The sequence below is a fragment of the Typopeltis vanoorti genome, chromosome 1, assembly GCF_054136105.1.
Source record: "Typopeltis vanoorti isolate ZY-2024b chromosome 1, IOZ_Tvanoo_1.0, whole genome shotgun sequence".
NCBI lineage: Eukaryota > Metazoa > Arthropoda > Arachnida > Uropygi > Thelyphonidae > Typopeltis > Typopeltis vanoorti.
Genome location: NC_143549.1, coordinates 80,811,845 through 80,831,876, shown reverse-complemented (window position 1 = coordinate 80,831,876; position 20,032 = coordinate 80,811,845). Strand labels below are relative to the sequence as shown.

Sequence of the window (20,032 nt, the reverse complement as noted above, 5' to 3'; positions counted from 1 at the left end):
TATATATGCGCCAAAATTAGGATAATATAAATGTAACTTGAAGGTGAAAATGTAAAGCGATAAAATAAACCAAAAACAAAACTCAGTTGTCAACCGGAAGTTCATAAGAAAGGTCATGCAAGATGTAAGTTTCATCTAAAAGGAAATTACTAAACACTAAGAGAATGGAGAAGCAAACTTACGTAAATTTATTCTTCTAACAATGCATCTCACTGTAGAATGATCTGTAAGTGTGCAGGAAGCCACAGAATCACAAACACTGTCCATGAACAGATTCATACCTGTACTAGGTAAGATGCTTTCCACCAAACTATATGCCATTTCCTGTAGGTTACTAAACTCAGGAGATGGAAGAAATCAAATACCACTGACCTAGCTTTTATATGGGACTCGGAGTTCCCCTTGGCCTACTGGGCTAACTTCCAGCCTGCTCCCCCTCTGCCTATCTTTGTCTATTGCACTGACAAGTAGCATGCTTATTCTAACATAGATTAAATTAAGCTTAGTGTCATCCTCGAAACATCACAAAGTTTCAGTACTTCCCCTTCCCTTTCACCCTAGCGGGGGATGGATGTTAGACTCAAGAGTAGACAGAGAGGTGCAGCCTAACCCGCAGAGCGTTGAACCCACGTGAAATTATTTAATTATCAATTTAAGGAATGTTGCGAAAATAACGCTATAAAGAAACAGCTGCACATAGCAGAGAGCGATAAATAATCAGTGAAGTAAGCACTGAAATTGAACTTACATGTAAGCGTAAAAATTCAATTTTTAAAAGCATTTTTGTTGATACATTTCTAAACTAGCTAATGTTTATTTTCGATTTTTTTATGACAGAGCGTCTCATCACTTAAAAATAAATACACAGAATAATGGATAGTAACCGTTATATAATCATATTTCGACAAACTGTGGAAAAGATAATAAATAACGAATTTGACTAAAATCCACTCACTCAGAACAGTTCTGTTATATGCATATGATTAGAAGATTACAAGATAGATCAGTTCATTTATATACTACGTTCGAGTTTTATACTTTGCCAAACTGCTAGGATGCTTTTTTTTTCTACTAAGGCATAATTAAGTTATTTTCCTGCTATTATTTACTCTCAACCAATAGGTTACTGGTTCGAATAGTACCATAGGCGTGAATACTTATGATTGTCTTTAGGTAGAAGATGAGTTTTATCGTATCGTGTGAGTCTATTGCTCCTTATTGGAGGTCTGAAGCTGCTTGAAAAAGTTTCATGTTTGGTCTCTGAAGGATTCCGGACTTGAAAATAAATTTGAAAAAAAATGCAAAAAATAAAATAAAATAAAATAAATAAATAAATAAATAAATAAAATAATAAAACAGATAAAAAAATTCCTTAGTCGTCTACGAAACTGATTGTGAGGTAAGTTTACAACCTTTTGTAGAGAGCAGACTCATAATTAAAACTAGTAAATAGCATATTTCGCAGCCGATTTAACCCATATCCTTTTCGTGCATATGCGCCACTAATCTTCAGAAAGAGCAAATCACTAAAAACTGAAATAACACGATAAAGTCTCATAAAGATCCCACAGATAAACGAATTGCAGTAGTTTTGTACATTTTGCAAAACATCTCTAATTTTTATAAAATCATATCAAAATGATAAACCTATCCTATTCCATTCTTATTTAAAAATACAACTCAATATTTATTTTTTCTGTAGAATGCGCTATTTAAAAAAAATATACTTTCTTACTTGACTAATACTTTCTTTGCATTTTATTTTATTCGTAATTTTTACGAATATGAAAAAGGCATTAGGTCCTCGTCCCTACCTCTAATCGAATGAAATTCTCAACAAGTCATCCCACATTTTTTTTTTTTTCATTTTGAATACTAAAATCTTCTTTTCTCTCTTCTTCATATTTGTAACAATGAAAAAAGTTCACAAAGTCCCTTTCTCAAAATATGCCTTCTACTAACATGAGATGGCGCCACAAAAACATTCCATTTCTATAACAGTACATGCTGTTTGATTGTAGAGGTAAACGTTACATAAAAGTTAAAGTAACAGAAAATGTTCTCGTTGCTCCCTTTTTGGACGAGAATATCTGTCCGTTTAGATAATCACAAGTCTATCATAATTTATCTTTCTTTTCTGAAACTGTCACTATCTGTACTAATGGTTAAAAGAAGATGAATGCTTTAAGATTGATGGTGTTGAAATTTTGCAGCTGTTAAGGCAACAGTCAAAACTGATTGATGTTTCTCTTACATCTATCCTCTCGAAAAGAAGACGCAGGAAACTGTCATCCCATAACTGAAAATCCTCTGCGATGGCTGTTAGAAAAGATAGAGGCAACAGATATGCCATTCTATCCTGGTTCAATTTTAGAACAGTTCGAAAATGGATACGGTATTAAGAAGATGTGGCGTGCTTTTCTTGCATTTTTTTCAATCGGCAGAAAATTTGTAATTTTCTGTTTCAACTGGCAGAATTCACGCTTGAATAAGCTGCATTTTCTGGTATTTTAAAATGAAATTTGTTTCATTCATCATTTCCTTCATTGCTTTAATGCTCTTTTTCGCCATGTTTTCTTTCATTTTTACTTTTAGAGACCGAAAGATTCACTGGCATTTCCTTTTTTCAAAAAGATGGAAACTCATGGCAATTATATAATTAGTATTGTTTTAGTCGCCAGTAACGTCTCCAGAAAATTTCATGACTATTTTATGTCATTGTTATTTCAGCCACATGCTAACACATCAACTTCATCTAAATACTTGATTCGAAATGTAAGCTGAAGCTGGATGTCTAAGGCAAAGCAACGACTGTTCTTGATATTCTAATGTATTCTATCGATGTACATAAAAATTAAACGATAAAAAGATATTTTACATATAGCAGTGAAACAAAAAAATGCTGATAGGGTGATAGCAAAGCGTATCAAAGATATTTATACAGATAATAAATGTTGAACAAGGTACTACAATAGTATTTAAACATGCTATTATTGCTTATACAGAAATAAAAACATTTTGAAACTTGTTAGGGAAAAACAACATGTGATGAGTTAAGAAATGAAGATATACACAAAAGTATGCCTTGCAACAACCAGTAAACGAATGGATAACAAACAAGAGATAGCAAAAGAATGTTAACAGAAGGAAAGAAGATAGAATAATTAAAAGAATAGAAAAATGGAAACAAAGTATTAAAACACCAGGCGGAAGACGCGTAAAAATTGGGAAAAGAAGTTCCTGAGACTGCAAATCTGTCTTTTGCTAATAACAACATGCTAAGAATTAAGCAGAGATAAAAAAATAAATTTCAAGATGTTTTATTCAAAGAATACATTAAGAAGAATGTACTGTAAAATAATTTGAATGGAAATGCATGTAATTACTTTTGGATTTCAGTCACTTTATTAGTCTGGTGAATTAGTAAAACCAACAAAATGATGATTGTTCGCTTCGGATCGCATAAAAAGCGCAGAAGAAAACAGCCGCAAACATTTTGTTTAAAATATGCTTGAGTAATATAACTAGTATGCTGATAATGCTATTATTTAATATAAACACGACTAAACATTCGAAAAAAAATTATCTGTGATAACTAGAATTATTTAAAAATTTTATTAGATTTTTTTTAGATTGGGTATGTATGCAGAGTACTGGATTTCGCTTGAGAATTATGTAATAGAAGGCAAGGTGATAAATATTAATGACTGTCTGTTTGAGACGGAGAATATTGTATTTGGAAACAGAGTGTTAGAGAAATCTATAAAATATTACATTACTAACGAAAGTTAATTATCACAATAACTGCTCTCTGCTTATTCCGTTTGCATGAAGATGAATAACATCAAAATTATAGTTTATGACAGGAATTATTGTTCATAAACATACATTTATTAATAAACGAGTACTATCTACATTTGTTTTTCAAAAGAAGGCGGCGCTGAATCCAATTATTTAACGAAGTTGTGTATTATCTAAACTATATGTCTAACTACTTTTATGTTTCAGAAATATCTTGTGAATGAACTGGTTTTTGAAACATCTTATTACAAATATATAAGAAATAAACATCTTTTGAAAATTTGAATATCTTTCTCTCTCTCTCTTTCTTTGTAATTTTTGCGGGATTCAAGAAATACGTTTGTGATAATAATAGTTTTATTTATGTCTGTTATCACTATGTCCGTGACATTTTCAAAGTCCTGTTTTTTTTTTTCTTCCCGAAATGTCCCTGTTATTAATCATTTTGATAAAATACTCTGTCTACAGAAAAAAATACTATATACAGTATATTCAAGTTAATTCATGCGTTATATACTGATCTTGTCCTCAGTTGACTAACAAACAAAGTACGAAAACTAAGTTTGCTCCTTATATTAATAATTAACCAAACTGTTCGTTCAAAAAATAGGGTTAGTAGAAGTGAATAAAATTATAATAGATATTCACTAAACTTTTGAGTTATATAAACGAATTTTCTATTTTAGATTATTACCTTTTTGCGTGACTTGGTCAAGACTATGTTCCTTGTTTGATAGATCACCAGATGATAATGGTACGTACTCGATAGTTTTATTTTTATCACTTTTCTCTGTTTTTTTGGATGGAGCTTCATTTACAGTGTGAAGTTGCGCATTATCATTTTGTTTTCCGTCCTTTACATCACCTTTGATAAGCAGAGGTGGTGGCGTGCTATGTTCCTTTGTTCCGTTTTCTGTTCGAGAGGCATTATTGTGCTCGATTTCGACAGTGTACAGAATGTTGCCGTTTACATCCCTTCCTGTTGGTAAATTTTTATTCTCATCTATATCTGATGGCTTACCCGCGTTGTCAGCGGTTACATTCGACTTAGGTTTGACTTTCTTTTTTATTTTCACATTCGTCTTATTACTATCATTTATTAATGGATCCTTTGCCAACTGTGTTTCACTTTTACTGGTGATCAGTTCATTCTCTTTAATTGTTTTAGAATTTGTTTCATCTGAATCATTTCTATTGGTTATGTCTGTTGCGTCTGCTGGCATTGATACTGATCGAAGATAAGCGATCTTTGAAGCATATTTTAAGTTATTTTCTTTATTTATTTTAGCCTTATTTGTCTCTATGTTTGTTTCATTAGAAACAGAAGACACAGTTGTACCGTAGTTCTCCTTCTTTTGACTTTCAAGCATGGTATTTGCATTTTCTATTGTAGAATCGGTATTCTGCTCATTTGTTTTCTTCAAATACTGATTTACAGTACAGTTTTCTTCAGAATTAGTCGGAGAAATTTCGCTTTCTGTAGAAGCAGGAATGATTCTGTTTTCAACACACGCTCCTTCGGTTGCCTTCAATTTTAAATTGCCATCCTTTACTACATCAGAAACATTTGGCAGAGTGCTAACTTCATTATCAACACCTAATTGCGGAGAAAGTACTTCTGCATTTGGTGGTGAAACAGTTCCCGAGGATGAAGCAGGGGGCTGAGGAGATGAAGTTTTCATAGCTGCTATATCTTTCTTCTTAAACTTAAATCTTGCATCTTTAGTGGGAGTGGGCGGCTTCCCAAGCACAGCTTCTCTTTGACATTGTTGAACAATATCTTTCTTTGCTAACTTCTGAGTATCAGGTTCTTCTTTAGCTGTTTCATTTGTTAAGGAAGATTTATTTATAGCAAAGGAATTATTCATAGTGACTTCAGTGGAAGGCTTTGCATTGTGATCATCCGCTTTTTCAAGTTCAGATCCTGGTTTAATATTTAGGAGAGTCTCTTCAGTTTTTTTCTTCTTCTTCTTCGCATCTATGGTTAATTTCTTGGGATCTTTTACATCATTTGTGTCCTGTATAGCTACTGGCTTTTTATCGACTGCAGTAGGGCTGCTTGGGACAAATGTTTGAATGGATTTCAGAGGCCTGTTTTCTGTTTTGCGATCTAGGTCAGTTGTTTCCTTACTTTTGTGATGCACCTCAGTTGCTTTTGGACAAGTAGAAAGATCATTTTCTGATTCTTCTTTGTCTGTTGTTAATAGTTCCCTGGATATAAATTCTTGTCCTATCTTTGAGCTATCTTTTGATTCATCTTTTGGAAGTTTGGTTTTCAAGATGCCTTTTAACTCAGCAGGTTTGGAAACATTCTTTGACACTTTTTGTTGCATTTCTTCAGAAATTTTGTCTTCTGACTTTTGTTGCGGTGCTAAAACTTCTTTTGAATTAACATCATTAAAAGATAAACTCCTTTCTTGATCTGATTCACTAGGTGAAACGTTTTTCAATTTTTGCAGTTTTTGGACTCCTTTGGTTTTAGTACTGATGTTATCTTTGAGTATTTCCTTAGCATCTTTAACTGTGTCTTCTTCGTTTTGAACAAGACATGGTTTCTTATTATCAACAGGAGAATAACCTTTCAATTTCTTTTGATTTACCTTATTGTCTTTTTGTTCCAAAGCACTTTCTTTTGGTTCACTGTCAGACTGCTTAAAATCTGATTTTCCAAACAAATCTTCCTGTTTGTTTTTTATGTCCTGTATAAGGTTTTTATTCTTCTTTTTTTCAGCAACACATATGTTTTCTTCATCATCTTCCTTCATGCCTTTCTCTAAAGATATTTTACTCTGTTCTGCATCTGTTTGTTGGGCTATGTCCATAAAGTCTGTTACTGTGAGTGCTTTGGAACTGATCGTACTTTCGGTGACGAGTTCATCTTTTTTCTCAGTAGTGATATTTTTTTTGAAATCTTTAGTTTTCTTTGGAAGTACCACTGTGACAACTTCTTCGGTATGTTTGTCTCCCTCTGTCGATTTAGATGCAAATCGTCTCGCTGCTAGTGCTGAAGATTTAATATCCGATTTTAATTTCACTGTGACATTTACTAAAGTGTCATCCTCGCTATTTGCTACTTCTTGAAATCTCATGGATTCATCTTTTTCGTTCTTCGACTGATCTGCCTTTCCCTCTCTGTTTTTTTCTGCAGATTGTTTTGTAGCTGCTGAAGGTTTCGTGCGATCTTTGATCATGGGTTTACCTGTTGGATCTGTTGTTGTTGTTGTTGTTGTTGTTGCAAATTTACTTAATTTCAGTTTAGGACTCTCTATATCAGGTGTTTGCTTGTCGGTCTCGAGTACCAAGGGTGTTGATGGTTCTGATTTGGTTGCCTGTTTTAATTTACTCGAGGTAGAGGTAGAATCAGTTTTCTTTGGAATTTCTGCTGTTGTTGGAAATTTACTTCCTTTCAGTTTAGGACTCTCTGTATCAGGTGTTTGCTTGTCGGGCTCGAGTACCAAGGGTGTTGATGGTTCTGATTTGGTTGCTTGTTTTAATTTACTCGAGGTAGAATCAGTTTTCTTTGGAATTTCTGCTGTTGTTGGAAATTTACTTCCTTTCAGTTTAGGACTCTCTGTATCAGGTTTTTGTTTGTCGGTCTCGAATACCATGGGTGTTGATGGTTCTGATTTGGTTGGTTGTTTTAATTTACTCGAAGTAGAATCGGTTTTCTTTTCAGCTATTTGTGACTGTAAATCTTTATTTGGCACATCGGCCTCAACCGTTATTTTTGAAGTCGATATATCCTGTTTTTTGTTTAGATCAGCTTTTGTTGGAATTGAAATGTTTGTTGTTATAGTAGCGTTTCCTTCAATTTGGTTTTCAGATGATGAAAGCGAAGACTCTTTGCTTATAACTGATGAGCTAACTACATTAGTGCCTTTTGTGTAGACTGTCGGAGTTGGTGGGCGGTCTTTTGAATCTGTATGATTAGTTATTTTAAGAATGTTTCCTGTTTCAAGAGTTAAATGTTGTTCAGCTGTAGTAGATTCTTTGACTTTTTTGAAGTTATTTCCTTTGGCGAGCTCTCTCTTTAAACTCTCTGATGATTCTGCGAGATTAGGTGCTTTAGACGATTTGTCCGTTAAAGGTAGTGAGCGTTTTGTCTTTTCAGATTCTTTATCGTTATCTGATATGCTGTTCATTTTATTTTCTATTGATTTTGATATATTATCTATATTTTTTTCTGATGTTTTACCGAACTCCGGGATGATTCCTTTTTGTTTAGTTAGGCATATTTTTGGGCTTGTCGGAGTTGGTGGACGATCTTTTAAATCAGCTTGATTATTTCTTTTAAAAATTTTCTCTGTTGTTGTTGAAAACTGTTCAGCTGCTTCGGGATTAACTTTTTCGGTATCCTTTTCTTTGGGTTCTGTTTTGAAACTTTCTAATGATTGTGGCAAATTATTAGTTGTTTTAATTAACTTTTCTACTGAGGATGGTGAGTCTGGTTCTTTGATTTCAGATTTCTTATCTTTATCTAACATTGTGTTTGGTTCAGTCAGGTCTGTTTTCAAGTTTTTCAGAGTTGTTGAACGATCTTTGAAGTCTGTTTCATTAGTTAATTTAAGATGATTTTCTCTCAGAGAACACTGTTCAACTATCTCAGATTCCTTAACTTTCTTGATGTCTTTTCCTTTGAGCACTTTCTGTAGACTCTCTCCTGATTCTTTTTGTGTAGTTACGTTAAGTGATTTTTCTGACGTTTCTAACGCTTTACCTATATTTATTTTGTTTGCGTTTGTTTCTGGTACATCTGTTTTTTCAATCTTAATTCCTTTACGCTTGGTGAGGACTGTTGTATTCATTGGCGGGGAATCTGTTTGACTATTCTCGCTAAGTGATACTTCTGTTATGGATGATGGAGATTCTTTTATTGTATTGGATTCTTTAACTTTCTTGATATCTTTACCTTTGATCAGATCTTTTTCGGAACCATCTGTTGACTTTTTAGTGATTATTTTTTTAGGCAGTTTATCTTTTTGAGTTAGTAAGTCTTTTTGCATTTCTTCAGATTCATTAACCTCCTTAACGTCTCTTCGATCGGTTATATCTTTAGTTGGAATTAATGGTGGTTCTGATCGACTTACTTGAGTACTCGATTTACATGATTTATCAGTGCTTGCTATTTCTTTTGGAGATAGTGGAATTTCTTTTGTAAGTTTCGGTTTAACTACTTTGAATCCCTTTTGTTGGGAATTTGTTGTTGGAGTTGATGGTGGTCTGATTTCCTTCGTTTGTTCTTTATTTGTTTCATCTTGTGAAGTTGATGAAAGTAGTTCATTTTTTATTTCGCCATCTTTAATTATTTTCTGTTTTCGGTCGTTTGTTTTGTTCAGTTCTACATCTTTTATGTCATTTTCTTGTACTTTTAGCTTATTTGTCTTTTTAATGTCTTCTGTTTTCACCAGGGAGTTTTGATTTTCTTTAACTGGCGTAATAATCTGCGATTCGTTTTGAGTTGCAGTTTCATTTGTCTGAGTTTCCATTATCTTTGGTTCATTAGTACTGTGTAAAATGTCACTCTCTTTAGTAGTTTTTTTAATTAATGTTTTAGCTTGTTTTAAGGATTCTTCGATAGTATGTTGTACCTCCTTTCGACGATTGACTGTTTTCTTTGAAAGATCTGCAGCCGTTTCCTCTGTGAGTAAACTATTGCTAAATGTTGGTTTGGAGGAGAGTTTTTCATTCTGTACTTCATTCTTAGGTTTTTGATCTTTTAAAAATGTTGCTGCTTGTTTCAAAGACAGTTTTGATTCTTCCAAACAATCAGCTTGATTTGGTTCGATGTGTGAAGGACTTTTAGATACTGGAATATGTTTACTATTTTCACTAAGTATATTTACATGTTCTTCCACTAATTGTTTTTCCGTCAGCAACAGTTTGTTGGTATTTTCGGATGACGAAATCTGGCCAACTTTTAATTCTTTATTCCTTCTGGAAGTTACTAAGCACGTCACATCTTGCTTCTCTGCGTTTTTAGGAGGAGTAGAAATTATATTTGGCTCAGTTATTTCAGTTTTTATTTCAGCAGTTGAAGAAGGAGTTACTTGTTTTTTAACTCTCTTTCTATCACATTTAATAGAAGAAATGTTATTTATATCTATTTCCTTGTTAACTTTTACTGCAATTTTGTCCTCACACATTAAATCCTTTGTAGTGTTTCCTTTCGTTTTTGTGGAATCAATATTGCTTTGTTGGATATTTACGTTGGTCGGTGAAACATCATCAAATATTTGGTTATTGTGACTGCTGTTTTTACATTCAACAGACGAAGTGGCAAGCGATTTGTCATTCGGCATTACTACTTCAGGAGAAAATAAAAGAGGAGAAGGAGAGGGATCATTTATCTCTGGTTCTTTATTTTTTCTAGTTTGTCTAATTCTCCTTTCTACAGTGTTTTGCTTGGAGATTACCGCAGAGTCTTTCTCTGTCGTCTGTGTTTCAGTTCGTTGAAATGGAACCCTCTCAGTAATTTCTTCTGTTTTTTCCATTACTTTTGATTTCGTGTAATTTTTTAGACTAAGTGTTTCATTTTCTATTTCGAAGCGCGCGTCAAGGCCTGTTGAGCAAAACTCTGCTGTTGCTTTTTCTGTAGTTATTTCTAATCCACCAGGAGATGCACCTCTACCATCATCTAATGAATCCATACTACGATTTTCTATACTTTTTAAATTTATTTGTGCGTTTTCGTCATTTTCTGAAATTGTCCTTCTTCTTCTTCTTCTTCTCTTATCCTCTTCTGTAGAAATGTGATCGATTTTATATTCACACAACGTCACACTCAAAGATTCTTCGCGAAATACATCATCGTCCTTAAATCGATGATGAAGATCTTCACTCCATCCCCAAGATGTATGATCGTTTTCTTTGAAAGATTCTCTATCCTTTTCCCGAAGTGACGATAAGCGGAAACTTCCAATTCCAGAATCATTTGACCTTATAGAATCGCGTTTGGAGCATAATCCATCGCCATAATCTTCAGTGAGTTGCCAAGAGTCCAACATTTGTCGAACATTTTCCGTTTCTTTATGCTCTTTTTCACGAAATTTCACTGTGGGACGGAATCGCTTTATTTGCCTCTGTGTATTTCGTCTTTCTTCAATGGGTCTAGGAGTGTAATTCGTAAATACAGGCCTTTCCATAAGAATCGGACGGTAGGTGCTCCAAGACGCTGAAGATGACGAATAGGGACTGTGAAAATCACGGGAGTATGAACTTCGAGAACTGAAATGACTCGATGTATCCAATCGAGATCTCCACGATGAAGTCTCTGTATATCCCGTTCTGTGTGAAGATGGTGATGAAAGGGTGTCCATTGCATAACTCCTGGGAGGACGAGGAGGCAGATTTGATTCGGTACTACGAGAATTTCTCATCAACGACATCATGAAAGGATCAGCGAAGGGTGTCTGATCCCGTGTTGTCGTTGTTCTTATATAATTACTCATGATTGCATCTCTCCTAGACATTGCAACGGAGTATGACGGTGGATCATGTTGGGGATAGGATAAAGATGACAAATGCGATCCCTTATAAGATGTTAAACCAGGACTTGTTGAGGTAAAGCTCGTGGCAGATGGAGAGACGTTGTTATATACCGAGGACGATCCATAAGAAGTATTATATCCATGGTCTGAATGACGTAATTCAGGTGTGTACGACAACTGTAGATAAGAAGGCCGCTGAGAATGCATGGTAGTTACTTTTTTTATAATAGAACAGCTTTATTAAAACGGCTTTTATTAATTTGAAAATTCTGAATGCTCCAAATACCTCTCTTATAGAGCTAGCAAAGAATATAAAACGATTTTTACTTACAGTTATCCAGAACAAGAAGAGAGCTTGACAGCATAAAGGTGTTGCAAGCCATCATTTATCGATACGTTACCATAACAACGGAGTCACATTGTTGGGAAATGGATGATAATGAAGTTAACGTCTCCCATTTTTATTCTTATAAATCAAATGAATATGTGTCATATCCAATTGCATTTCGATTTCTTATCTGGTGCAGGTATCCCACCACCACCACCACCACAGCGGCCTTCACTTCTAAAACACACTAATTACTACTCCAACAACTGTTACACGTTTACTTCGACCTCGTCCGTGTCGCTGTCTGTTTAAATACCACAACTACCTGGCATCACCACAGGAGTAAAGGAAACAGCTGCCAAGAGTCGCTGTCACGCTCGTTTCAGTTCTCCACCTCCTCACCGTTTTAGCGGCGCGTGAACATGTTGATCTACTGGTAGTCTCCTTCATTCTCTGCCGTAACAGTGCTTTCAAAATACGCTCACGGCGAGACACACACAGACAGTAGTGTGCTGTTAAAGGTGTTGCAATTATGACGTAACGGAAACTTAAATTTAGAATGTATAGGCTGCGCTGCAGGACAAAGAGGACAACACCAAGGAGTGATATTCTAACAAAATTGTTTTCAAAGATGAAGAGGGGGGGGGGGAGTGATAGGTTAGGAATATTAAATCGAAAATACAGTGATATTTATAAATAAATATCACTGACAGTAGTACCATCGTTGAAAAATGTAGGATATAAATGTGTTAATATAAGAGCAATTTCATCATGCGTCCCCTGTCTGTGTGGTATAATGCATTGCGCCTGACTTACATTTTTGTTGGAAACATTTCAAATAAATGGTTACATTTTATGTACAAAATTCGTTTGTTTTCATTAAAGAGGGAATTGTGTTAGACTATTAGATATTATGTTGTGTTATATTTCCCGTTCTTATTTGTCGTACAAAAGCAAGAGAGGAAGAACTCACTCCAAGCATCAGAATTATTTTCTTTCTATCTTGCTTTTTCGATACCACTTTTACTTTAAAATAATCCCAAATATGCTAGTTCATGGACTGATTGTACACCTAAAGTTGTTCCTGGATTTATGCCAGCTGAGAGAGAGAGAGAGAGTTGGAGAAGAATCATTGATTTCATCTCTGTAACAATGCCCCGTGTCAAACAAACATAATAAAAAATCGGATTTAATTTGGCAATCAGCATTCATTCCTACTTTTAATTCTGGTGGTTTCCGTTTTCACAATAGCAATGCCATTCATACTATTCTAGTATCAGTTTACTTTTAGACACACACACGCGCGCGCGCTTTAGAATTCAGGAGAGAGGAGATGAGATGCAGAAACAACAGTTGAATTATATTGACCACTTTATTGTTGATCCAGGAAATTTTTATTTATTTATTTGTGTGGGGTTCACCCATTCCTCGACCGCCCCTTAAGACATGGTTGAGCCCTCCTAATGAGGGATTAAGTATGTATTTTTGACTGTAGCCTGTGTGTTCATTGTGCTGGTTTGCTTGCTTGCGGGATGAAAAACCCCAGATAAACTGGGGAGAAAAACCCTGCTGTCCACGTCCGGCTAACTTGGTTAACCAGAAAACTAACGCATACTAATAGATATTTTCACAATCTTTCTCATCATTTTCCACACCAAAAAAAAAAACTCGGAACTATTTCCACCTTGGGACACAGAGCACGCTCTCTTTTAAACGATCCAGATGAACTTCAAAAAGAAATTAATCACCTCTCACATGTCTTTGAACAAAATGGATATTATAAAACACCATTAAGAAATTTCTTATAGATCCTCCTAGGCACCGCAAAACGGAAACTACCAATTTTAAAGGTAGTATCTCAATCCCATATATCAGTTCGGTCTCGTCTCCCAAAAACTGGCTAAAGTCGTTAAGAAGTACAACATCAGGACGTTATTCACTACACTTCCAAAAATCCGATCTGTTATAAGCCATCCTAAGCCTAAGCATCACAATCTGAAATATCCTGTGTATATAAAGTATGGTGTGACTGTAAATGTTCCTTATTATGGTCAAACTAATAAGTCTATTGAACTTCGTATGGAGGAACATAAAAGAGACATCTCCTATAAAAGATCACATGTCAGTGCCTTATCCAACCATATTCTCTTCTCTAACAATCCTCATGATGATTTTCAAGGTCACGCAATTTCCTGGGATAGATCTGAAAACATTTTCCGCTGCCATGATGAATTTCAAAGAAAGATAGTGGAATCCAGGGAGATCGTCCTTAATCCTGAACATTTAAACAACAATTTAAGCTATAACATCCCTGATAGCCATACTGCTGTTATTCATTACTGGCGTTCTCGAGAGTCTGCTACCACGCATAAAACAAACAATGGCACGTAAAATATGTTAATACAACGTTTTTTTATTTCAATTATGTACTGCAATTTATCTGTGCTTCTAATTTTTTTACAGTTTTTATTATTGTTTCCTCTTCCTAAAAAGATACCTGATGAAGGCTGTAAAAAGCCGAAACTAGTTGTGTTTTTTATCATTAAAGTTTTTAATTAATTCTCGGTTTTTTAGTCATTAAATATCTATCTATCTATCTATATATATATATATATATATGTATATATATATACGAGGGTGGTCTGAAAAGTTCTCGGCCTCGACGATGGCAACACTATCGGCAAGATTTTTTTTTTCTAAGTTGGTACATCTGTCATAAACATCCATGTGAAAATGCAAGTCATTCTATCAAGTAGTTTGTTTTATACAACTGTCTGAAGCAGAAGTGTTGTCTGTATCCCTTGAAATGGATAAAATTAAGTATCGTGCGGTTATAAAATTCTTTGTAAAAGAAGGTTTAACACCAATAAGAAATTCATTCAAAGTTCATAAAAGTTTATGGGAACTCTTCTCTTGGTTTTCAACAATGAAGAGATGGGCTGCCGAGTTTCAATGTAGCCGTACCAGCCTTGAAGATGATCCACGTGAAGGACGTCCAAAAAGTGTAATAACACCAGAGATCATTGATCAAGTGCACCATGTGGTATTGGATGACCGGCTAGTCAAAGTGCGTGAAATTTCTGAGATATAGGGGCATTTCAAAAGAACGTGCAGGATATATTTTGCATGAAGAATTGCAAATGAAAAAGCTTTGGCAAAATGGGTGCCGTGCTTGCTCACATCACATCAAAAACGCACTCGCATGAAAATCTCTGAACAGTGCTTGGAGCATTTTAACAAACATAAAACTGATTTTGTGCATCGATTTATTACTATGGATGAGACTTGGATTCACCATTACACAAAAGAATCCAAACAGTAGTTGACAGTGGACAGAAGCCGGTTGTTCAGAGCCAAAGGAGACAAAGTTGGTTCCATAAGCAGGAAAGGTCATGGCATCAGTATTTTGGGATGTTCGGCATTTCGCTTATTAATTATCTTGAGAAGGGTAAAACAATAACCAGGGACTACTATTCTGATCTTTTAAGACTAGATCAAAACTTTTGTGAGAAAAGACCCAGTTTGCAGAAGAAAAAAATCATCTTTCATCAGGACAATGCACTGCCCACAGAGGTGTTTTGGCAATGGGAAAATTAAGGGATCTGCACTATGAATTGTTGGAACATCCACCCTATTCCCCAGATTTGGTTCCCTCTGACTTCTACCTCTTCCCAAAACTAAAATTCGTACTCGCTGGTCAACATTTTTCTTCGAATCAAGAGGTGATTGCAGCTGTAGAGGGGTATTTTGCAGATCTTACTGAGAACCACTACAGGGACGGGATAATGGCGCTGGAGCATCGCTGGAATAAATGTATTAGTCTTAAGGGAGATTATGTTGAAAAATAAAAATTATTTTGAAATTATAAATTCGTTTTTTTTCATTGTTAGGCCGAAAACCTTTCAGGCCACCCTCGTATTATCAGAGATTTCCAGGGAGTCAAAACTCTTCGAGAGAGGCCATACATCACTCAAGTCAGTTATCATACCTTATTTTAAACTCATTCACACTAGATGCACTCACAAAAACTATTACACACACTCACTGCTCTACTAGTGAAAAATTAGCTCTTACCCATTTCTTAACTAAACACAAAATTAACAATTTCTATGGATGCCCCTGTGTTCTGTACACAATCCCTAAATAACGAAATATTTAATCAAACGATGAAATTCATCAGATCTCTATCACTTTGTAACTCTTCTTTGCACCCTTACTACACCTTCTTTATCATCTCCGAATCCACGAGACCAAATCTACGCACAATAATCCAAGAGCGGTCGTATCATGACCTTGTAAAGAGGTAAAATGACATCCTTATCCTTACACGTCAGTGTAAAGGATAAGGTAGAAGATAATGAATCGCAATTATCCACTGAGTTGTAATTACAATTTTTGTTATGTGACTTTTGTACTTCAAACTCCTATCCACCATAACTTCAAGATCCACCGCCTCATCAGTTTCTAGTAGTATAATCTTACCAATACACGCTACTGAAATCTCATCACTAGAAAGTACACACTTTTACACTTACTAACATTGATTAACAGCCATTATTATTTGCCTACATTTCTAGCCTATTCAAATCATTCTGTAATTTCTGAATATCAGTAGCATCCCTGATTTCCCTGTCTATCTTTGCATCATCAGCAAATAATTGAAAACATTTCTTGTCCGATCTCTGAGGTACACCACTAGCTACCTCAAAGTTGGCAGATTCACACCCCCATCTAACACTATCTGATACCTGTTTGTCAACCACCCACTTATCCTAGTCGATTTCATATTCTCTAGTAGCTGCAACAGTCTTTCATGTAGTATTCTATTAAATACCTTGCAAAGTCAAACAGTATTATAGTGTAGCCATTCCCTTTGTCCAATTCAGCAGCTGTAAATCCACGAGTAAATTCACGAGCTCTTACTAACTTCTCTAAAATCTTCACCACAATTCCAGAGATACTGATAGATCGATAATTAGACACATGTTTTTGGCCACTCTCGTATAATGGAACTATCATGTATTCTTTCCATTCCTGCATAAATGCAATAATCTTTTTAAACACAGGATAAATGCAGCTCATACAACCAAGACATTAATTTGAATGGCAACGTAGCTAGTTGTGTGCTGTTTAGTAGTATGTGTATTTTTATCCTAAATGAATTAATGGCCCACTGTAGCGCAGTCGTGCCGTCGCGACATTTTCTGTTTTGTTGGAAAGATCAGGGATCAAATCTCTCTCTCTCTCTCTCTTCTAGGAAACGAGGAAGAACTTTTCAAGTTAGCCGTTCCATTACAGAGATGGATTTTTTTCACCTGGAAAATTCGAGTTTTTCATCCAGCAAACTTTGTTGGATTTTCGCACTTATTGTTACTTCGGTTGTAATTATAACCAAAGCAAGCCGATCTGAATCTATTATGTTTCACTGAAGCTTTATTGGCAGGACATGTATTGAGAGGTTCAGCAGGACAGAGGATACTAACAGTTTTAGAAGGAAAAATTATGGGAAAAGGATCAAGAGGCAAAAAACGAAGGACATGGCTTGAAGATCATGGAACAGGATCAAATGGCTATGCAGAAACAAAAAGGAAAGCCACCAACAGAGAAAACTGGAAGGACATGGTGCTTCACCCTCTGACTGAGGAAGCTACATGAAGAAGAAGAAGAATAATAATAAAGTTTTATTCTACGAACGGTGAACGAAAGAAGCCAATGAAATTAGTATAAAGGGCTGCACTGAACTGAGTGGCCACCTGTTAATTTTCAGCAACCTACTTATAAGTTTACATCTCTTTCAGCGGTGTTTTAGTGCTTTAATTTCACCAGAGAAAAATAAGGGGGGGGGGGAAGCTCTCCACAGTAGAAGTGATATCATAATGAATCCTAATGATGCTAGCTTGCAAATCTGTACTACATTTGCACCATGGGTGAATTAAGATCTAGATAATCCGGAAATTCTGCTCCTGCTCTAGAGACCAAACATGGAAGTTTTAAACCTTTTAAACCAAAACCTACAGTGGTAGCACCACTTTCGCATCAGGCGATGAAGTTCATCTAATAAATCAAGATAATTAGAAATATCTTTGAGTACAGTGGGATTCGAATCCATAACCAGTTGTTTGAAGAGCTGGTTCGGTATGCATTTGGTGAACGAGTTCGGCGACCTGCATGGGTCGCCGAACGAGTCTTAGTCCATAATTAGTCCATCTTAGTCTCCATAAGATCATTCATGATCTTATGGACTAAGATCATGTGAATGGGGTATGTGTTCAATAACATCAAAGCCATTGATCTGAATTACAGCACATTGATCAGAATATGATTGTTATTTTTTTAGATGTCCAGAACAATGACAATGTAACTCTTGTTTAGTACTTAATACAACATTAAGAAATCGCAGACTGTAGCTGGCTGGAGAGAGGGTTATCTTTAAGCAAGTTATCGCTACAGTAAAATTCGGTTACCGCCTTTTTTGCCGTTATGGAATATAACATTCTTTTACGATGTCTGTGTATGTTCTCGTGTATGATCTTTGATATTTAATTCTTTGTCTACAGATATTGATTGATATCGCGGATGACAATGTTGTCCATTTGCTTACTTTCAGAACTCAAACCAAAAAAGAAGAAATACAAGGAAAATTACTTTTCTGAAATTACTTATATACAGTTAATAATGATACGCAGAGAATTTCATCCTGCTAATCCACTTTTTTCCTACAAACTTTCCTTGAACTCCTTATACTGAGGAGAGAGAGAGAGAGAGAGAGAGTAGTAGTAGTAGTAGTGAAGAAATACCTGAAGTGATATTTATTAAGTGGAAATTTTTTTTGAGATGACGCAGAATGGGAACATGTCGTGTGTTGCATTCTAAAAGAGTTATTTCACTAAACAATTAGATTATTGAAGCCTACCATTGAAGACTGGTCAAAATATGATAGACAGCCTGTATCTTTACCAATTTCCCAATGCTGGGAGAAGGCCCCTTCTATTGCAGGAGGATTGGATTTAATTCTCCCATGGTGACCCATTCCATATTGGGAGAATGTATATATATATTTGTATGAATGGATATGTGAAGGCGAAAGACAAGCATAAACCATGCCCTGGGGGGGGGGATTCGAACCCGCAGCATTTTCTGCAGAGCAGATACGCTAGCCCCTTGACCAAACAGGCCCACGTAAAGTATATAGACGTACATAATTTAGTTAATATGCATAATTTAGTTAATATAATATTTGATAGAGTTGTATGGAATTAATAATCAAATATAACAATGTTCTTGTTACTTTGTTTATTGTATAGGTGAGCGGAATATTTAAGTTCAAAATTACCACTACAAAAACAGTTTGAATTCACAAACTATTTTAGTCGATAATTTCACATGCGCAAATAAAGATGGACAGCGCTATAAAAAAACACTTTGCAGAAATATGTTTCTCGAAATGTGCTAAATGGCACGATAGTTGCATCCTCGGCAAATTTTAATTACCCTCTCACCTCAAATAGAACATCCAGAAGTGTACGTGTGTAAGGCGATCGCAGCTTAAAACTTACTAGATAACTTTTCCAATGTGACCTTGAAAACTAATGTTCTCATATCATATAGCTGTTGGCTGTGTTGGCTCTCCACCAGTACTGAAAATAGAGGGTGGAAGCTCAATTGTTAAAATCTTGAAAGCAAAGAAAAAAAAAAAAAATGCACTCATTGCTCGTGCTGGCAGTTGCAGTGTGCTTATCGCAATAGCAGTTACAATTGATGAAAACGCTGAACATGCCATATCTTCCTGTATTCCACTTTTAGGAGAGAAGAAAACTAGGGTTTAATGTTAGAACATTTCATACTGGTGAGAGGGTTATGAATACTAATAAAAAACCACTATATAGAGTTATTTAGACATTAGTAACTGCTGAGCCTAATAATATCTTTTTTTTGCTTGGCTATCTCTTAAAGGATATGATTTTTATAGGAAGTTTAATTGAAAGAAAATTACTTAGAGATTGTTCACTTTTCGTGGAAAGTAACACTTTCAATAAGTGCTTAGGTAGGATTTGTTAAATTATTATTTTATTAATTAAGTTCCCATTTCCCACCCAACAAACGATGAACATTTAGGGGTTATTGAGTGTGAGCCAAGAATTTAATGCCTTTTATAAACAGCACGCTGTACACGCAATAGTAGGTTTAAATGATCCTAAAGTTCTTGAAATGTTTTTCCAGATTATTCTTTCATTTAATATTCAATTAGTTAATAGACACCCATTTGAGGTTCTCTTTCTGATACTTCGATTTTCCTCCTTAAATACGGCATTCTCGGCTTTCTTATTCTTAGACAATATCCTTTTCATTACTCTAATAATTCCGTATAAATAGATATCGATGCCAAATTACCCACACCTTAAAACCTCAAGAAGCC

The 20,032-nt window shown here is 35.2% G+C and overlaps 1 protein-coding gene across 4 annotated transcripts in view; it reads right to left on the bottom strand.

Annotated features, from left to right (window-relative positions):
* The window catches only part of LOC150110131 (uncharacterized), an 89,692-nt gene extending 77,818 nt beyond the window's left edge, over positions 1 to 11,874 (bottom strand). For all 4 annotated transcript variants that reach the window (XR_016548830.1, XM_090398020.1, XM_090398028.1 and 1 more), the window contains exon 1: positions 4,496 to 11,874. Coding sequence is in view for 3 of the 4 variants with exons in the window: in XM_090398020.1 (XP_090254146.1) it covers positions 4,496 to 11,495 (7,000 nt within the window). In the remaining variant the exon portion in view is untranslated. The remainder of the gene's footprint in view (positions 1 to 4,495) is intronic.
* Between the last annotated feature and the right edge of the window lie 8,158 nt (positions 11,875 to 20,032).